At 37.5% G+C, this 21,504-nt stretch overlaps 1 protein-coding gene across 1 annotated transcript in view; it reads right to left on the bottom strand.

Moving 5' to 3' along the window:
* ANKAR (ankyrin and armadillo repeat containing) overlaps window positions 1-21,504 on the bottom strand; it is a 103,420-nt gene that overhangs the window by 24,496 nt on the left and 57,420 nt on the right. The window contains exons 10-16 of the mRNA XM_006864069.1: window positions 18,611-18,852; window positions 17,783-17,951; window positions 15,808-16,049; window positions 15,472-15,625; window positions 15,226-15,387; window positions 7,510-7,616; window positions 4,612-4,734 (exon numbers count right to left, since the gene is read on the bottom strand). Of these exons, the coding sequence (XP_006864131.1) occupies window positions 4,612-4,734; window positions 7,510-7,616; window positions 15,226-15,387; window positions 15,472-15,625; window positions 15,808-16,049; window positions 17,783-17,951; window positions 18,611-18,852 (1,199 nt within the window). The remainder of the gene's footprint in view (window positions 1-4,611; window positions 4,735-7,509; window positions 7,617-15,225; window positions 15,388-15,471; window positions 15,626-15,807; window positions 16,050-17,782; window positions 17,952-18,610; window positions 18,853-21,504) is intronic.

The following is a 21,504-nucleotide window of genomic DNA, read 5'->3' as shown; positions in this document are numbered from 1 at the left end:
CTATAGAATTCTGTAGAAAACTTAATTACACAATGACTTTATTTCTCCCCATGACAATCCTCTGTCTCTCTCTAAAATCTTACAAAATTTGAAGAGACATAGCTAACAATTTTCTTGCCTGATTGCTAAATGCACTGGACACAGTGCAACACTCCTGGGTTGTTTTGTTGTTGTTGTTAAGGGTCATCGAGTCTGTTCCAACTCATTGTGACCCTTTGGAGGATTTCCAAGAAAGAGCTGATGCATTTAAAGCACCAACCTTGCAGTTCTCAGTTCAGTGCTTATTCTAGCATGGCAGGTAGAGCGGTAGCAGTCCACAAAATGTTCCATGACAGGATTATGGAAACTGAGAATAGGCAATTAAAAGATACCACTCTTCTACAATTGAATATGGAGGAATAAATGTAGAAGGAAGAAGGGAAATTTTAAAAACACCAATAGGCAAAACCATCAGAGTAAAAATTATTACAGGTGTCAGTGGATGCTAAAACAGGTGTCAAGAGTACAATGCATAACAGAATATTTGCATAGTCTAAATGTGTCTTCTCCTAATATATCTGCTAACTAAAAAAGGGGAAATGGTAATTTTATAGTGGTGACATATAACAGACACCACTTTAAACAAGTAATCAAAGTTAAATTTACCTATAATAAGATACATTAACATCATGGATTCTCTGATAATATGCACTGGAAAGGGCACAGCATCACTTCTGTGGTATTCTTGCCAAAATTGTATAACTTTAATTAAATCATGAGAAAACAGCTTATAAACTCAAATTATTCTAAGAAAATAACTAGTCTGGGCTGGTTGAACACGTCAAAATCATGAAATACAAAGAAAGACTGAAGTTCACAAATTGATGGATACTTAGAGACATGACTTAAATGCAATGTAGTATTCAGAAACTGATGATATTTAAATATGGTCTGCAGATAATTAATAGTATTGAATCAATGTTAATTTCCAGGTTGATATTTGGGAAACCTAGATAAAAGAACTCTAAGATCTCTACTATTTTTGCAAATTTTTAGAAAGTCTAACTTTATTTCAAAATAAAAAGATGCTCTTAATTTTCTGTAACTATCTCCCTATAACAAATTTGGATGGGAAACAACTACAAAAGTACCTTTATCACAATATTTTGAGAAGCATCACTTTAGGATTATTGTTGTTGTTGTTGTTAAGTGCCATCAAGTCGGTTCCGATCCATAGCGGCCTTGTTTAGGGTTCCAAGGAGATGCTGGTGAGCTTGAACCGTTAACCTTGAAGTTCAAATGGCTTTGCAGTCTGGTGCATTAACCCACAGCACCACTAGGTGCCGTTAAATTGGTTCTGACCTGTAGTGATCCTATGCACAACAGAACAAAACATTACCCAGTCCTCCTATATCCTCACAATTGTTGTTATGTTTGAGTCCATTGCTGCTGCCACAGTGTCAATCCATCTCCTTAGGGGTCCTTCCTCTTTTTTGATGAGCCTCCACTTAACCAAACAGTGTTCCACTGCTATTCATAAGCTTTTCAGTGAGTAAAGATTTTTTGTAACATATCAGACAAGGGACAAATCTCTAAAATTTCTAGAAAAACACCTCTACAAGAAAAAGACAACCATTAAAAAATGGGCAGAGGAATCTATCAGACACTTCACCAAAGAAGACATTCAGGCAGCCAACAAACATATGAAGAAATGTCCACAATCATTGGAGAGATGCAAATCAAAACAACAATGAGATATCATCTTGCCTCAGCATCAATAGCAAAATAATTTTAAAACACACAGAAAACAGCAAATGCTGTCAAGGGTGTGGAGAGAAAGGGACCTTTCTACATTGTGGGTGGGACTGTACCGTGTTACAACCACTGTGGAAAACTGTATGGTGCTTCCTCAAAAAGTTGAGATAGAAATACCATATGACTCAGCAATCTCTCTACCTGGTATATATCCACAAGAAATAAGAGCCAGGACACGAGGAGATATATACATGCCAATGTTCATTGCAGCATTATTCACAAGAGCAAAAAGGTGGAGACAGGCTAAATGCCCATCAATGGAAGACTAGGATAAACAAACTTTTGTACATACACACAATGGAACATTATGCAATGTTGAAGAATAACAATGACATTGCAAAGCACCTCATAACATGGATGAACCTGGAGGACATTATGCTGAGTGAAATAAGTCAATCACAAAAGGACAACTGTTCTATGAGGTCACAATTGTAAAAACTCAAAAAAAGGTTTTCACACTAAAAGAAACATATTTTGATAATTACCAGTGGTGGAAGGAAAGGGAGAGGAATTCACTGGCTAGGAGGTAAACACGTTATCTCAGATGATTGTTGTTGTCGTTAAGGGCTGTTGAGTCGGTTCTGACCCATAGTGACCCTCATAGGGTTTCTGAGTAGCAGCTGGTGAGCTTGAACCACCAACCTTGTGGTTCAAATCAACTTTGCAATGCAACACATTAACCTGTAGTGCCACAGTGCTGAGGAAGGCAATATATAAGGGAGATTGGCAGAAGAATGATGAAGACAGGCAAAGACACTGGGAGGTATGTAAGGGCTAACGGGGATAGAGGTAAATACACAACTATGGAACAACAAAATTTGTGGATAGATACATGGACAGATACCTAGACTGAACAGGTTTTGGAGGAAGAGTTAGAGGACACCCTCAAAATATAAGGCTTTGAAAGAGGATATTTGTACATGGGTATTCACCTGTCATGCAAAAACAACTATGAATGTGGTAGAGTGTATATCAGGCAAAATGATAAAATCTTAGATATTATCAAACATCTTATGACAATGAGTGGCTGGACCTGGGGGCTCAGGACCAAAGTTTCAGGGGACACCAGGGTTAACTGGCATAACTTAGTGTACAAAGATAATGTTCTAGATCCTTCTTTGGTAAGTAGCATTTGGGATTTTAAAAGCTCAGCTATTGGTGATGATGAGTGATGAGAATTGGAGATACTTGGAATCAATCAGTTCAACGGACCTGTGGAAGTTGCAAACATCAGTCTCCACAACTCTCAAGTCAGAAGAACTAGATGGCACCCAACTACCACTACCATCTGCTCTGAAAGGGGTCACACTAGAAGGTCCTGACAGAGTGGGAGAATATGTGAAACAAAAGTCAAAATTATAAATAAAATTTTTTTCAAAAGGCTGGACTTACTAGCCATAAAGAGAATGGAGGAACCCAAGACTGTGGCCCTCAATCACACTTCAGGTCTAGAAAAGAACTCACCCTCCTGGCCCAATTTCAACCAAGCTGTGGTTAGGTATATCGGGGATATACAACAATACTAGTAAGGTATGCTCACCATGGAATAACCAACCATTCAAAAATCAAAAGGGCAATAACATTAACTAAGGAGAAAGTTGAGAAGAGATGGGAAGGTGGGTGGAATGGAAATAGGAACCACAGAGAGAAAGTGGACTAACTGTTGTTGCATGCAAGCACTGAGATAAAACTAAGTGTATTATTTGTTGGATACAAAACTGATGATCTTGCCTGTAAATCTTTACTCAATTCTTGTGAATTGATAAAAAGTGAAAACAACATTAAAATAGTTATATTTCAAAGATGAAATGGGACAACCATGAAAAATATATCAGTTGCCATCCAGTCAATTCTGACTGATGGTCACCCCATGTGTTTCAGACTAAAAATGTGCTCCATAGTGTTTTTTTCTGCTGTAATCTTTCTTATTGCTTTTCTTTTGGTGGCTGTAGGTTCCCTCTGTTGGTCTGTTTCTAATTGTTGTAGATGCTATGTTAATGTGTTAATTTTGGTCCTTTCTTCTCTTTGGATGTGTGCGTTTATTGCAATAAATTGTCCTCTCAGCACTGCTTTCGCCGTGTCCCAAAGATTTTGGTATGTTGTGTTTATGTTTTCATTTGTTTCTAGGAACTTTGTGAATTCACATTTAATTTCTTCTACTACCCAGTCACTTTTCAGCAGGGTGTTATTCCGTTTCCATGTATTTGACTTCCATAGTGTTTTCAGTGGCTGCTTTTTCAGAAGTAGATTGCCAGGACTGTCTTCTAAGGTAGACTTGAACTTTAACCTTTCAATTAGCATTTTAACTATTTGCACCAATCAGGGACTAAAGAAAAATATGGAGCAGAATCAAAGGAGCTTGGGTGGCACAGTAGTTAAGCCCTCAGCTGCAAATCAAAAGGTTGGTGGTTTGAATCCACTGGCTGTTGAGTGGGAGAAAGGTGTAGTAGTCTGTTTCCTTAAAGATTTACAGACTCAGAAATCCTACTGGGTAATTCTATTCTAAAGAGCTCTGGTAGCATAGCGGTTACGAATCCGCTATGGGTCGGAACCGACTCGACGGCACTTAACAACAACAACAATTCTATTCTGCATTGTTGTTGTTGTTATTATGTGCCATAGAGGGTCCCTATGAGTCAGAGCCCCACTCAATAGCAGCAGGTGATTATTGTATCATTTTAAATTAATGACTTACAATGATCTAATTTACATTTCTTAAATAAGGCATTTAAATATGACCATGAAGACTTGAAGCAATTTTGAGATTGCAATCTAAAAATAATTTTCTTCTATATTTACATTTTCTAAAGGTGTTACCTTATCTGGTGAGTGAAGAAGGTAAAGAACATCATCATACTTAAAACCTTCAGTTTCTTGTAATTTCTTCTGTAACAGATCATTCCCTAGGACAATGCATGCCAAGGAAAATGCCACTTCAACCTAAATTTATAGTTTTTGGAAATTAATTTAGTTTTCACTCATGCTTTACCAAATAACATATTTAACTGCATAAACATTTATATAGGATACATTCTCAAAAAGCCTGTTCTAAAACCCAGAAACCAAACCACTGCCATTGAGTCGATTTAGATTCATAGTGACTGACCCTGTATAGGATTTCTAAAATCCTATAAGGCTTTACCAGAGCAGAAAGCGGGCAGCTGGTGGATTCAAATTTCTGACCTTCTGGTTAGCAGCCCAATAAATAACCCACTACACTACAGCTGTTATTGTTATTAAGTGCTATTGAGTAGGTTCTGACTCATGGTGACCCTATATAGGGCTTCAGAGGAGTGCTTGGTGGGTTTGAACTGCTGACCTTTCAGTTAGCAGTCCAGTACTTATTCTACAGCACCACACCAGGACTCCTAGAAACATAAAAATAAACATTGTTTATTAGAGGGACTCAATAGAAGTTTTTAAAAATATTGTATTAAGCATTTCTATTAAAACTTAGAAATTTGAAAAGAGTGATTGCAAAAATACTATGCTTATCATAAGACTCCCAAACTTGCAGATAGTGTGCATGTAACCTAGCTTGGGTGGCTTGCTGATCAGAACTTGATCAGATGAAGATAAAGAAGTTTGATACAGAAATCAAGAATAAATGAACCAGACTTTTGCTTATAAATGAAGTTATCCCAAATTCCAACCGAAAGAAAAGGATTCTTTATATCAAGGATCAAGCTTGCCTACTCAGTACACTGGATTGATGGGGATGGGCAACTTAGACTTCAGCTATCAAAATTGGGGGCTCTAAAGGCATGAAGTGGCTGGCTTATAAGCTTTCATGAGGGTGCTGAGTGTCAGAAAGAGGGGGATAAGATAGAATCCCAACTGCAGACTTTTCTTCCTGCCCAGATGGGTCTGGTGATGATGAGGATAGCATTTTATGATTCAATTGGGAGTAACTGTTATCGGGACTAATGGCAATAGTCACAACTGTAAATGTAGAAGAGGTGTAACTAAAATTGGAGAACAGTTAATCTGTCATTTCAGGAACAAAGGTCCCTAAGACCATCTAATAATCACCTGCTGATATTGAGTGGAAGAGCATGCGAGGAGTGAGGGATCCTAACCATAAAAGTGGTAACAACAGAGATGGTGGCAAAGGTGATGGCATAGAGAGACAGAGCAGCAGAGAACTATAGGCTCACAGACTGAGAAAGGCAGTGTGCCTGTGGGCAGGAGGCTGGCTTGCAAAATGTACTTTTTGGACATTTAAATGAATGTATATTTTCAATGTGGTATGTGTACATCAAAAAAAGGTAATAGAGGTAAATACCATTAGCTGATGGCGCATGGAGGGGACTGTAATCATCACAGTGATGTGCAGAATGTAAAATTGATGATCTGCCCTGTAAGCCTCCACTCAATTCATAATAAAGACTTTAAAAAAAATTACTATGCTTAATACAAAACTATGTTGTTGTTGTTAGGTACCATAGAGTCGGTACTGACTCATAGTGACCTTACGTACAGCAAAACGAAACACTGCCTGATTCTGGGCGAACCTCACTACTGTTGTCACGCTTGAGCCCATTGATGCTGCCACTTGGCCAATCCATCTCATTGGGGGGGTCTTTCTCTCTTTTTCTCTGACCCTCCGCCTTACCAAACATGATATCCTTTTCCAGCGATGGGTCCCTCCTGACAATATGTTCAAAGCATGAGAGACGAAGTTTGGCCATCTTGGCCTCCAATGACTTAGTTTGACTAAAAATGCTAGTATGTGTTTATGCTCTGTTTTAACAACTTTTAGAATACACTAAAAATACACACTTAAGCATATATGAATGCAAGCTGTTTGCCATGAAGCTGCATATTTCAAAATATGTGGCATTTCCCAAAATCTTATGAAATTTATGACTGCTTTGGAAGTCAGTGTAGTTTTTGCTTATAATAATTTAAGTCAAAATATTACACATACTTTTTCCTTTTGTTTCCCTTCTCAATTCATGTAATAAACTAATCTTTCAGAACTAAAGGCCATATAACTTATAATGCAACATTTTTCTGATAACAAATGCATTTCATTAAAAGAAACAGTGCTATATATACGAACATTATTTTATTTCCTCGTCTCCACAAGAGCCCATACAAAATTTTGAGGATAATATGTTGTTCTAACTTCTTTCCTGAACAGCTAGGAATTTCCTGAATTTATCAAAGACTCGGTAAAAGGCTTTGATTAGACATGAATTACTAGAAGTGAATGACTCTTCAATAACTCATATTAATTCTGTGTAATGTCCACACTTCATAACACTATTACTTCCAGCCAACACAGGCTGCTTTGTAAAAGGTAAGGCTGCTTTGATGGTGTTAACATGGACAGGACTCACTCATTTCTCAAATAAGAAATATTGCCACATAAGCCACACCCCCAATTATTTCATGCTTTTAATCATCAATATCTGAGCAGAGACAGAAAGAAATTCTGTGAATAGATTATCAAATATCTAACAAATAAAAACTTCTTAGATGAGTAATTACATAAGACTTTCTTGTCATCTTAGAAGAAGTCACATTTTGATGAAATTTACTACTATCTTATAGTTTATAGCAGTCTTTTTTTGTCTAAAAGAAACTAGGAGTTTGCTAAAAAGATTGAATATTTTTGTTATGCTTTTGGACTTGCCTAAAGATAAAAATTCTTAAAAAGTATTATTTATATGAATTTTCTGTCAGAAGACAATAAAATTGTATATATACCTTAATATTAGTAGAAGGGTGACTTCTTAGCAGTTGAATAAGTACTGGAAAGGCATTTTCCTCTACAACATATTGTTGACTAATGGGATTGCTTGTGTGGGCGACACCTGTAAGAGTCCATATGTCAGTGATGCAGTTGTTCCCCATTTTTAAAATGGGAAAGTCCAATGTAGCTTGCTATTTTTGGTTGATAAAGTGTCCCAAGTTCATAAATTAGAAAAAGAAATACTATTTGGACATGATTTTAATTGTCATGAATTAATTTTTTAAAGGCAAAGATGAATAAACATTAGAAGTATGAATGGCTTTCTATTAGTCACAAAACAAATTAAAAATGTCATGTTAATATAGAGTATTATTATTAATAATTATGCTAGTAATGGTCATTAATAGAAGAATTATTATGTGTGAGGCATACAAGCTTATAGTTGTTATTGTTTTCATTAAAAATTTACCTCAATAAAATTGTTTAGAGTAAATCAGCTAGCTATAGGTATTTCTGTATCCCTTCAATAACACACATTAAAACAATAGCATTGTTGTTGTTGTCGTTAGGTGACATCGAGTTGGTACCTGCCCATAGTGACCTTATGCACAGCAGAATGAAACACTGCCCGATCCTGGGCCAACCTCACTACTGTTGCCACGCTTGAGTCCATGGATGCTGCCACTTGGCCAATCCATCTTGTTGAGGGTCTCCCTGTTTTTCTCTGACCCTCCACCATAGTGGATTACAAACTGGGCTGCTATCTGCAGAACCATAAGAGAAAGATGAGGCGTTTTGCTCTTGTAAAGATTTTACAGCCTCAGAAATGCTATACATGGTCGTTGTGAGTCTGAACCAACTTGACGGTGCACAACTACCATCATCACCAAACATACTAAAAAGATTAGCTTACTATCTCTCTTTAAAAACACCCCCACACACACAACAACAACAACAACAACAAAAAGAAACAATTGCCATTGAATAGATTCCATCTCATAGCAGCCATGTATAGACGCCTATGTACATAGACCTCACCAGAAATAACACACAGAAATCAAGTTGACTATATCTGTGGGAAGAGTCAGTAGAAAAATCCCATATCATCAGCCAAAACAAGGTCAGGGGCAGGTCATGGAATAGACCATCAATTGCTCATATGCAGGTCCAGGCTGAGGCTGCAGAAAATTAAAACAAGTCCATAAGAGCCAAAATATGACCTTGAGCACATCACACCTGAATTTAGTGATCATCTCAAAAGATTTGATGCATTAGACACTAATGACAGAAGACCAGAAGAGTTGTGGGATGACACAGGAACATGATACAGGAAGAAAGTAAAAGGTTATTAAGAAGACAAGAAAGAAAGAAAGAAAAGACTGAAATGCTTGTTAGAAGAAACTCTGGAACTTGCTTTCCATCATAGAGATGCTAAAGCAAATGGAAGAAATGAGGAAGTAAAAGAGCTGGGCAGAAAATTTCAAAGGGCAGCTTGATAAGACAAAGTCAGGTATTATAATGAAATGTTCAAAGACCTGGAGATAGAAAATCGAAAGGGAAGAATATACTCAGCATTTCTCAAGCTGAAAGAACTGAAGAAAAAAATTTAAGCATCAACTTGGGATATTTAAGGATTCTATGAGCAAAAATAGAATCCTGGTATAGTGCAGTGTGGGTTAATGCAGTGGACTGCAAAGTCAGTTTGAACCACAAGGTCGGTGGTTCAAGCTCACCAGCCTCTTCTTGGAAACACTATACAGGGAGCTATGGGTTGGAACTGACTCGACTACACTTAAAAACAACAATATGAGCAAAAATGGAGACCTCGTGTGGCACTGTAGGATAAGTACTGGACTGCAGGGTTGGTTTAAACACAATGTTGGTGGTTCAAACTCACCAACTGCTCCTTAGAAACCCTACACAGGGTTGTTATGAGTTGGAACCAACTCGACGACATTTAACAGTAACAACAGCATGGGCAAAATATTGAATGAAGCAGAAATCATCAAAAGAAGATGGGAGAAATACATAGAGTCACTATACCAAAAAGAAATGGTCGATGTTCAACCATTCCAAGAGGAAACATATGATCAAGAGCCCATGGTACTGAAGGAAAAAGTCCCAGGTACATTGAAGGCAATGACAAAGACAAAGGCTCCAGAAATTGATGGAATACACAATGATATCTTTCAACAAACTGATGCAGCACTGGAGAGAGGCACTCATCAATGCCAAGAAATTTGGCTACCTGGCCAACTGACTGGAAAAGATCCATATTTGCACTGAATCCTGGGAGAGGTGATCCAACAGAATGCAGAAATAGTTGGATAATATCATTAATATCACATGCAAGTAAAATCGTGTTAATGATAATTTAAAAATGGCTGCATCAGTACATTGACAGGGAATTGCCAGAGGTTCAAGCTGGATTCAAATGAGGACATTGAACAGGGATATCATTGCTAATGTCAGATGAATCTTGGCTAAAGGCACTGAATATCAGGAAGATGTTTACCTGTGTTTTATTGACTATTCAAAGATTTTGATTTTGTGGATACTGACAAGCTCTTGATAACATGTGTGAAGAATAGGTATTCCAGAACACTTAACTGTGTTCATGAGGAACCTGTGCATAGACCAAGATGCAATCGTTTGTACAGAACAAAGGCACATGGAATGGTCTAAAATCATAAAAGGTGGGCACCTGGGTTGTATTCTTTTACCATACTCATTCAATATGTATGCTGAGCAAATAACCTGAGAAACTGGATTATATGAAAAAGAACATGATATCAGGTTTGGAGAAAGATTCATTATCAACTTGCAATATGCAGATGATACAATTTTGCTTGCTGAAAGCCAAGAGGACTTAAAGTATTTACTAATGAAGATCAAAGATCACAGCCTTCAGTATTGGTTGCACCTCAATGTAAAGAAACACAAATCCTCACAATTGGACCAATAAATAATACCATGATAAATGGAGAAAAGATTAAAGCTGTCAAAGACTTCATTTTGCTTGGATCCACTATCATCTCTCATGGAAGCAGCAGTCAAGAAATCAAATGACATACTTCATTAAGCAAATCTATCACAGAAGACCTCTCTAAAGTATTTAAGAGTAAAGATATCAGTTTGAAGATTAAAGTATGCCTGACCTGATCCATGGTATTTTCAATAACCTCATATGCATGTGAAAGTTGGACAATAAATAAGGAAGACCATAGTAGAATTGACACATTTGAGTTGGAGAAAAATCTTGTAAGTATCATGGATTGCCAGAAGAATATATAGGTCTGCTTTGAAAGAAAGTACAGCCAGGATGGCGAGACTTTGTCTCTCATATTTTGGCCATTTTATTAGGAGGGATCAGTTTCTGGAGAAGTACATCATGCTTGGTAAAGTGGAGGGTCAGGGAGAAAGAGGAAGACCTCAATGAGACAGACCCTTACATTGGCAGTAGTAAGGGCTCCAGCTTAGTAATATCTGTGAGGATGGTATTGGAATGGGTCGTGTTTTGTTCTGTTGTACATAGGGTCACTATGAGTTGGAACAGACTAGATGGTACCAAATAAAAACAGCGTAGGGTTTCTGAGGCTGTAAATCCTTACAGTAGCAGAAAGTCTCCTATCTTACTTCTGCAGAGCGACTGGTGGGTTTCAATGCCAACCTTATGCTTAGCAATCCAGTGCATATCCTACAGCCTATTTTATAACATAATACCTTAAATTGCAGGGTTAATCCCAATGAAGAAACACAAGTCATTGGAACAGAGAGACACAGAGGGGAAAACTCCCTGAGACCCTGCAGCTGCAAACCATGGAACACCTGGGACTACCAGAAGTTAGGAGAGATGAAAGAAAAAAACCAAACACCTTTTCCTCAACTCTTCAGACACAGCATGGACCTGCTGACACTTTGATTTCTGACTTCTAGCCTCTAGACTTTTGAGACAAAAATTTCTCTGCTTGTAAGCCACCAGTTTGATTGCAGTAAGTGATTCAGTTGTTGTTGTGAAGTGCCATCGAGTTGGCTCTGACTCATAGCAACCATGTATACAGTTTCCAAGGAGCAGCTGGGAGATACTAGGGGTATGTAAAAGTACCCTTGAAGCACAGAGAGGGATTGCTCACCTCAGAGGGAGTGGGGGAGCATATTAGGGAAATTACAAAGGGTGAAGATGCGGCAGGTAGGTATTTTAAAAACTAGTATTGTTAATGATGATGATGTGTCTGCACATGTGTGGGATGCAACTCCATGAGGCTGTGAAAAGAACTACAACAAGCAGTAAGCTGAACAATTCTCAGAGTTCATATGGGGCAAGGGATGGTTTGTGCTTTCTCTGACCAGAGTGTGTTGTTGTTATTGTTAAATGCCGTCAAGTTGGTTTGAGTCATAGCAACCCTGTAGGATTTCCAAGTAGCGACTGTGAATTTGAACCACCGACCCTGCAGTTCAAACCAACCTTGTGGTCCAGTGCATTATCCCACAGCGCCACATCAGGACACCTGGTCAGAGTGTAAAGACCTCATAATACAAGGAGCATTGGACAGAGACCTTAGAAAGGTATTATGTTAGTAGTAGTAAGTAGAGGTAAGTTAGTCACAGAGTAAAGGCTGTTTTAAATTTGCTATAACAAAGCTTAAAAGCTAGCTGCAAAAGGCTCAAACTGATAATTGCATGCCAGATGAAACTCTAACTCTCTTTAAAAGATAACAAACAAAATCCAGCAACCATCAATGTAAAATTTACAATAACCACATTCAATAAAAACTTCATATGAATGAATTAAAAATATTAACTACATAGGACAGATTTGGTATGATGTACAAAAACTATAAACTGGAAACTATAAAACATTATTGAGAGAAATAAATAACATGTAACCATGTTCATGTATCAGAAAACTCAATATTTTGAGAATATCAATTCCCCCACCCCCCAATATACTTATTGAAAGGAGCTCTGGTAGTGTAGTGGTTATGAATCGGGCTGTGGGCTGCAAGGTCAGCAGTTCGAAATGACCAGCTGTTCCGTGGTAGAAAGATGAGGCTTTCTGCTCCCGTAAAGATATACAGCCTTGGAAACCCTGTACAGGGTCGCTATGAGTCAGAACCAACTCCATGGCACACAACAACAACAACAACTCTTAAAAGGTTATTGATTGAATGCAATCAAAATACCATAAGGTCTTTTTGTAGAAACTGATAGGAGTCTTTAAAATTTTACAGGAGTAGAAGAATATAAGATATTTCTTGAAAGAAAGACCAGCAGAAAAAAAGCAGACTGGCTGTTAGAATATCAAGCAAGCTGATTGCCTTGTAGCCATCAAGGCAATAAAAGTCAGCTCCCTTCTTAGACTGAAACTCAAAGGTAACACATGAGTAGTCTAGTATGTTCATTGGTTACTTGTCTACTTGTGAGTGGAGGTGGGGAAAATGCAGCAATGAAGACACGGGCTGAGTTTGGCCGTGTTCCATTGACAGCCACTGACATGGAGATGAGAGAAAGAAAGGAATCGCTGACTTGTCCAAAGTTTAGGGAAACTTGTGAACTTCTAAGTCCATGGACACTTACCTAGTCATTGGGGGCTAGAGCTGAAAGTGAAGCGCCAGCTGGTCTGAAGTGGGGGGACATGTGCATGAACTCCCAAACTTTTAGATAGTACCCATTTGACCTAGCTTGGATGGCTACCAATGAAAACTCAACCAGATAATATAAAGAAATATGATACAGGGAGCAAGGGTAAAATGCTACAATTAATTTACTGCACCTTTGCTTATGGATGCAGTTGCTCAAAATTTCAACCAAAATGAAAGGATTCATATCATGGATCAAGCTTTCTCCTCAGTACACTGGGTTGATAGGAATCGGCAATTTAGTAGCTGGCTTATAAGCTTTCATGAGGGTGCTTAGTTTCAGAATGAGTGGGGTAAAGTAGAATCCCCTCTGAATAGTTATCCTCTTTTCCAGAAGGACTGGTCAAAGAGGATGGAGGATGATGGTTACAGGATTTTATGATTCAATTGTGAGTAACTGTTATCAGGACTAATTGTGATTGTTACAAATGTAAATGTGGAAGCTATATAACTAAAAGGGGAGAGTAGTTAATCATTCATTTCAAACAGAAGACCCTAGGACCATTAAGAATGAAGAGCATGAATGGAGCATGAGATCCTAACCAGAAAATGGTAACAGCAGAGATGGTAGCAGAGGCAATGTCATAGAGAGATAGCTCAGATGAGAACTCAGAAAGATTGTGAGCCTGAGGACAGGTGGCTGGCTTGCAAAATGTGCCCTGTGGACATTTAAGTGAATATTCTTTGTTTTGTTTTGTATGTGTACATAAAAAAAAAAAAAAAAAAAGGAAATAGCTGATATACATGGAGGAGATTGTAATATTGCAATGAAATAAAGCATGATTTATTGAATATACAACTGATCATTTCCCCTCTGTGATAACCTTCACTCAATTCACAATAAAACCATATGCCAAAAAAATTTTAAAACAGAAACAACATTAAAAAAGAATAAGACAGTTGAAGGATTTGTTTCAGATTTATTATAAACCTATGGTGTGGTGCTATAGGATAAGCACTGGACCACAAAGTCAGTTTGAACCACAAGATCAGTGGTTCAAACCCACCAGTTGCTCCTCGGAAACCCTATACATGGTCACTATGAGTAGGAACCGACTCGAAGGCACTTAACAACAACAATAATCAAGACAGTAAGTCTATATAGATAGTCACATAAGTAAGGATCTGGAAATGGATCTACACATATCTAGTCAATTGATTTCTGGCAAAGGTGCCTAAGCAATTCAATTTTTTCAACAAATGATGTTATAGCAATTACATTGTTGTTGATAAGTGCTATCAAGTGGGTTCTGGAACATAGCAACTGTGTATAGGGTTTCCAAGGCTGTAAATCTTAGAGAAAGCAGAAATTTTCATCTTTCTCCCTTGGAGTGGCTGGTGAGTTCAAACCACAGACCTTGTGGTTAACAGTCCAGTGCTTATCCTACAGAGCCAGTACACAGTACCAGGAGTAATTAAATAGCTGTATCCACAATAGCAATAAAGAAAATAAGCTTGATCACACAGAATAATGTACTCAAAATAGACCACAGAGCTGTGTAAGAGCTGAAACTATGAAATTTTTAGAGGGAAATAATGTGGCATTGTAGTATCACCATGGACTACTAGCGACAAGATCAGTGGTTCAAACCCATTCCTTGGACACCCTACACCAAGTCGCTATGAGTTGGAACCGACTTGACAGCCCATAACAATAACAGCAACTGTGGCTGCTTTATAAACAAAGAACAATTATATAAAGAGACTGGAATTGAAAAATTATGTACCAACATTACAAATTTTGTCTTCTATATCTTGAAAGATGTGTGGTTCTTGAGATTCAGAAAAAGAAACAGGCTCTTTTTAAACTTAGAAAATGACATTCCTTAAGTCAAAATCGGCAAGACTCACTAACACCATTTCCTTGTCTAATCAGTATTCAAGAGCAAAATCTACATAAAATTCTTAATTGCATCATTTTAATCACCAAAGCCATGGAGAAACAAAACATTATTCTCATAATAGCCTATTTTAGATTCAGTATTCGTTAGGTCTCTCAGAATGGGATAGAGAGGGAGAGATTAATTTCCATCTCTCTACCTGCTTCTTTTTCTTACTGACATTTAGGAAACTGAGAATGAGTATACAAACCAATACACATGGATCCCACTGCTCTGATGACACTCAAAAGTGTGCCTTCAGCTATTTTGCTAATTCTTAGTAAGCGAACCAAAGGTGCGATTCCGTTCCCTTCACATATTTGGTTTTGATGCATTCTGCTATCCTTACTTAGAGCTATAACTGCTTCACCTCCTGGTCAAGAAAAGAAAAAAAACATGTCGGATATGCCAATTCCCTGTTTACGTCATCCACATTTATGGATAGAAAATAACTTACCAACATACTGCATTTTAGCTGATGGTGACAAAAGCATGTTTATTATAAAGTTGTATCCAATTTGTTCTGCCATATACTTTTGTTGTTTTAATGTTTGCCCTGCTAAGGCCCAAAGTGCTACAGCTCCTTGTTCCTTAACTTCTACTTTAAATGACTATCCAAAAAAAAAAAAAAAAAAAAAAATCAATGATTTCAGTGAGCATTTATTGAACACTTTAGGTGTGTGTGTTTTATAAAATATGTATTCAGAACTCATTTCAGCTTCTATTCATTTAACCTAATTGAAAATGGAATACTTTGAGTATAAACAATGAAAACGAATCATGAAATTCCTACCTTTAGGAGCTTTAAAAGATATTTAGTTAATGATTTTTCCAGAAATGCTCTCTGTATAGCAGGGTTGAAGCTGGACAGTGCTTCTATAGCCATTGCACCCTTCACTTGGACACCGATCTGTTTCCCTTTAAATAGAGTCACCAGAGGAGGAATCACTCCTTCTACAGCCATGGCATCCTGAACTTCTGTGTTGTTACGTGAAACCTCAGCAATTGTAGCAGAAGCTACAGCCTTCAGCACATCTTCAAACAAATTCAAGAACCAGTTAAACAAAAACAACTTTTTTTTTTTTTTTTTGAAGGTATCAAAATTCAGCTTACCTTAAGTGTTTTCAAGCTGGTCCCAACTTGTAGAGACCTTGTATAGAGTTTCTGAGAAGCAGCTGGTGGGTTTGAACCACTGACTTTTCAGTTAGCAATCCATTGCTTAACCTACAGCACCACAACTTAGTATCTCATATTATAAAATAAAATTTGTAGAAAATTAATAAAAACTTTAGAATATAATAAGACAAAGAAATAAAACTGTCCTGATTCTCAACACCCAAAAACAATCAAGTATTTGATTTAGTTTCATCCATGATTTATTATGCTTATAAATACATTTGCTGTTGTTGTTAGGAGCCATTGAATAGGTTCCAACTCACAGTGGTCCTCTGTACAACAGACAAAACACTGTGCTCCTAAATCACCCTCATAATGCTACCGTCGAGCCTATTGTTGCTGTCGCTGTGCCAACCATCGATTCTTTAAGGGTCTCCCTCTATTTTGCTGATCTTCTTTATCAAGCATGATATCATGTCCTTCTCCAGGAATAGTTTTACCATTAAACCAATATCCTATATTTTCATTTAACATTAAAACATTTTTTTTTTCATTCTTCATGAGCACCAATATCTTCCTAATATTCTACTAAATGTTGTTGTTGTTGTTGTTGTTATGTGCCGTAGAGTCGGTTCCGACTCATAGCGACCCTGTATGGGGTTTCCGAGGCTGGAAATCTTTACAGGAGTAGAAAGCCTCATCTTTCTCCCGCGGAACAGCTGGTAGTTTCGAACTGCTGACCTTGCAGTTCACAGCCCGATTCGTAACCACTACGCTACCAGAGCTCCTTATTCTACTAAATAGGTGTATCTTATTTCCTTAGCCACTTACATGTGTTTGTAAATATGAGGGAGTATCAGAAAGTTTGTGGAAAAAAATCATCTTTCATTTTTCCTCAAATTTTTTGAAGTTTCCTTATATATGTTAAAATTTTTGCTCTTTTAAGCAATGCTTAATAAACATATTCTTTGTACATATCTATAATCCCCCCCCCATCCCCACTTACGAATGAGTTCTAGGAATTTTTTAAATAACTCAGTATATTCCATTACTGTTTGTTTAAAAAATAGCATTTTACCCTTCTATTATCAGAGTACAAGATAAAATAAGAGGATGCAACAGTTTAAAATAAGTGTTCCAGCTATTTATTGTGCTGTTAAATGCTATCGCGTCAGTTCCTACTCATGGAGACCCTGTTAGAGAGTTTGTGAGGTGCAGCTGCTGAGTTTGAACTACCAATCTTGCGGTTCAGTGCTTATCCTACAGCGCCACGCCAGGACTAATGCACTGGACTGCAAAGTCAGTTTGAACAGCAAGGTCGGCAGTTCAAGCTCTCCAGCTGCTCCTGGAAAACCCTAACAGGGTTGCTATGGTTCAGAACCAACTCGACGGCACTTAGCAACAACCTATTTGCCGAACCATTCTAAGGTAAATCCAGAACATCTCTTTATATGAGACACATGCAACCCTTTATCTCACTTAATATATCTGGTCGCTTTAGAATTTGTTAAGTGCTCTTATGTCGATTCCAACACATAGCGGTGACCCTGTACAGAGTTTCCAAGGAGCAACTCATGGTTTGGATCACTGACCTTGTGGTTCACAGTCCAGTGCTAATCCTATAACTTATAATGCAGAGAAAAAAGACCCACCTGAATCAGAACTCAGAAACTTAATAAGGTACTTGATGCCTTTATGGTGTCTCACTGCATTTTGATTGTCTTCATTTCCGATACATAATACCCGTATACAGTTCATTACATTTACTAGTACACTATCTATATTTAACTTCAGGAGATTTATCAGAGCTGGGATTCCATTCTAAAAATAAAGAAAAAATATAATCACAATCGACTTTAGTTAAGATATAAGCTATTTTTATATAGAAGTTCAAGTCTTTTCTTGCTGTAGATATCTGTGTTTGTGAGAGAAAGTAAGCTTATAAACAAACATCTATACTGATATTGCACACTAAATTACAGTTAGCACCACTTTGAACAAATCTTTATGCGTACATTTTTTTAAAATATATTTTTAAATAGCCCCTGTTATACCAAAAATAGTGGGAGGCTGCACATTCACTATAAAGTTTAATAAATATCTAAGAAATAAAGCAACCAGTAATCAATTGAATATAGTGCTCCATTTGGAAATATTTACCATTGTGCATACTGTACTGGTAATTGGTAACTGAATATTTTACAAAACAAAATGTCACTTCTAAATGTAACAATGGCCAACTGTGCTGACACTCATACTGTTTGCTTTGCTGTGAAATCATAACCATTTAGCTCTGATTCATTAAACGTTGTCTTCTACTTTTGGCACTCACCAGGTTGTGACAGATTTATTCCTTGCCATCCTTATGGAGGTTAATAATTCTCCTGAGAGTTTTGTCACTGTATAGCATGGGTCTCGATCTTTCTAGCTAATCTATGAGGGCATTACTGTTGGCCAAGTGATGCTGGATAGGAACTTACATATTTGGCAATAATATCCTTGTTTCCAAGTTGAGCTATGTCATAGAGAATGACAGCACAGCGCGAGTGTAGTTCAGGTTCTTCAGAAGTCAATAGGTTGATCAAAGATGGAATGCCTCCTGCCTCTACCACAGCCTGCACTACAGGTATGTGGGTTGAGATATTACTCAATAAGCCAACTGCTTTGCACTGTAATTTTATTTTGGGATATTTTAATAGATTGATTAAGGCAGGAATGGTACCTGTGATGAATAGACAAAGAAGTACAACTTATATAGGATATGATTTAAATAATGTTCATGGACTTGTAATAGAAATAATTAACAAATCATTATATAAAAGATATAATTATTTTTTATATTTTGAAATTGCACAAATGAAAGTTTCTATCTTATCCACAATATAGGCAACTCTCAATTCTTATACATTATATTTTCACATAACGCACACAAGCATACATATTATATTAGTAACCCTATGCCACCTTTGAAATGCTGAATTTTGGCTTAAGGTCATTGATAAAATACATGGTAGAATTGTTTGGTTGTTGAGCGATTTTGTGTGGTAGTGTTTGTGGAATTATTTGAAGTTTTTCAAATATGATACCTTATTTTATACAAGCAAAGTGGAAAACAGAAAAATAAAGTGCTGAATCTAACAGAAGGAAGCATTAACCTAATAGGTGGAAAAAATGGAGATCATTGGGCATAATGAAAGTAGAAAATATGACCAGTTGGATGCTTGTACTTAATTTAATGTGAAAGAAGAGAACATGCATGAAATGACAGAAAGTACAATGTGTGTTAATAGGGATTTATATATTTATTTTGCTACTAAAAATGAAATCTTCATCATGACTTTAAGCCTATGGTTCAATGTTTTAACATAATTTTTTTTTTTTAGATGTTTTTAGGAACTTTGTTGCAGTGAATTATTTAATATGGATCTTCTATCCAGAGTCTTTGGGAGTGTGGTGGGTCCACATGATAAGCACTGGACTGCAAACCACAAGGTCCACAGTTTGAGCCCACTTGCTGCTCCACAGGAGAAAGATGAGATTTTCTGCTTCGAAGAAGATTTAAAGCCTTGGAAACCCTATACAGGGTTGCTATGAATCTGTAACAACAATATCCATAGTCTTTGCAATGCCCATGAAATAACTTTTTCCTGTAGGTGAGGATAAGAGAAGATGGGGGAAGATGCTGATAAGATTACATGATTTAGTTGTGAGTTATTGTGTTAATAGGATTAATTGTGATTGTGAACATTTGGAAATACAACTTAAGGAGTGATCAATTTTGCCATTTTGCTGAGTATAAAATGAGCCATCTCAGAAGCAGGGATGCTTCTTACTACGAACCAGAAGGAAGCGCCAGGAGTAAAGAGCATCATTTGGACCTTAAGATCCCTGAAGTTCTCCCATTCATGAGGCAAAGCTGTGATACCAGAGGAGCAGCCCAAGAGCGGCAGCAGCAGAACCAAGAACCAGAGCATGAGACAGAGTGGTGGGCTTCCTAGCCCACAGAGCAAGCAAAGCTGAGTGCCTTTGGACAGGAGTCTTTTTGTGGAGTGATGTAACTCCAGCTGCTTAACTGGGGAAGCAAGATTTGCTGACCCATGGAATTAAAGCTGAGCAACTTCAGGCTGAGCTTTCTAGCAGAGTGGAACGCCCTTTGGGCATTTATCAGCAGCCTATAAAAAGCTTTGTAATAGGGCAGAAGCCAGGTCAAGGGCCCAGGACCAGGGAGAGGCTTGCTGTGGGCACATCAGAGAAGAGACTGTCTTTACCCAAAAAAATGTATCTTGAGCATTTCTGATCCTGAATTTTATAACCTGTTAACTTCTATAATAGATTCCTGGTGTGGTGCTGTAGTATCAGCACTGGACTTAAGAACCACAAAGTCGACAGTTCAAATCCACCAGCTCCTCCTCAGAATCCCATACAGGGCTGCTATGAGTCGGAACTGACTCGATGACAGACAGAAACTTAGTAACAACAGCTTCCATAATAAGCCCATAATCATGAGCATCATCTATGAATTCTGTGTGGTCATTGCACTGAATTGCTGAACCCAGCTGAGAAGTAGAGCATGCTGTTGAGAGACGACTGGTGTCCTAACTGGTAAGGAAAGTTGAGGTATGTCTGACCTCAGCTTCGTAGGAATTGCCTTTGGGCTGATGCTGCTGGTGATTTTCTTTCTTTCCCCTGTGAAACCAGATGAGATCAAATGTTGCCTCCATGCGCCCATGTCATTTTTTACAGGAACACATTAGAAAACAACCATAATAATCAAATAGTGTTTTAATCAATTAATTCAACAAATATTTAATGAGCTCAATTATGTGTGCTCAATAATAACCCATGTGGGAGGTGGCTACCATATTGAACAATTCAGACAGAATATTTCTATTATTACAGCAAGTTCTATCAGACAGTGCCACTCTCACAACAAGGAGCTCTGGTAGCATAGTGGTTACGAGTCAGGCTGCTAACGTCAAGGTCAGCAGTTCAAAACTACCACCTGTTCAGAGGGAGAAAGATGAGGCTTTCTGCTCCCATAAAGATTTACAACCTCAGAAACCCTATTCAGGATTGCTATGAGTCGGAACCGACTCCACGGCACATAACCACCACCTTTCTAACAACAACTCTATATGAGCCATTTTACTCATGAGAAAACTCAACTTAGGTTAAGTGATTAGTCTAAGTTCTAAATACAAAGCTATGTAATTAAAACCACAAGCCTGATTCTAAACCTACTATTTTCAATAAGAAATTAAATGTGAGAACATTGAATAAAGGTAATTTGATTAGGTAATTATTTCTGTGAAAAAGAACTAGTCTTCTAAATAAAAGTAAATATGTTGTTGTTGTTAAGTGCCGTAGAGTCATC

This window comes from Chrysochloris asiatica, unplaced genomic scaffold, assembly GCF_000296735.1.
Source record: "Chrysochloris asiatica unplaced genomic scaffold, ChrAsi1.0 scaffold00059, whole genome shotgun sequence".
Taxonomy (NCBI): Eukaryota; Metazoa; Chordata; class Mammalia; order Afrosoricida; family Chrysochloridae; genus Chrysochloris; species Chrysochloris asiatica.
The sequence above is the reverse complement of the archived record's forward strand: the minus strand, read 5'-3'. Positions and strand labels throughout refer to the sequence as shown.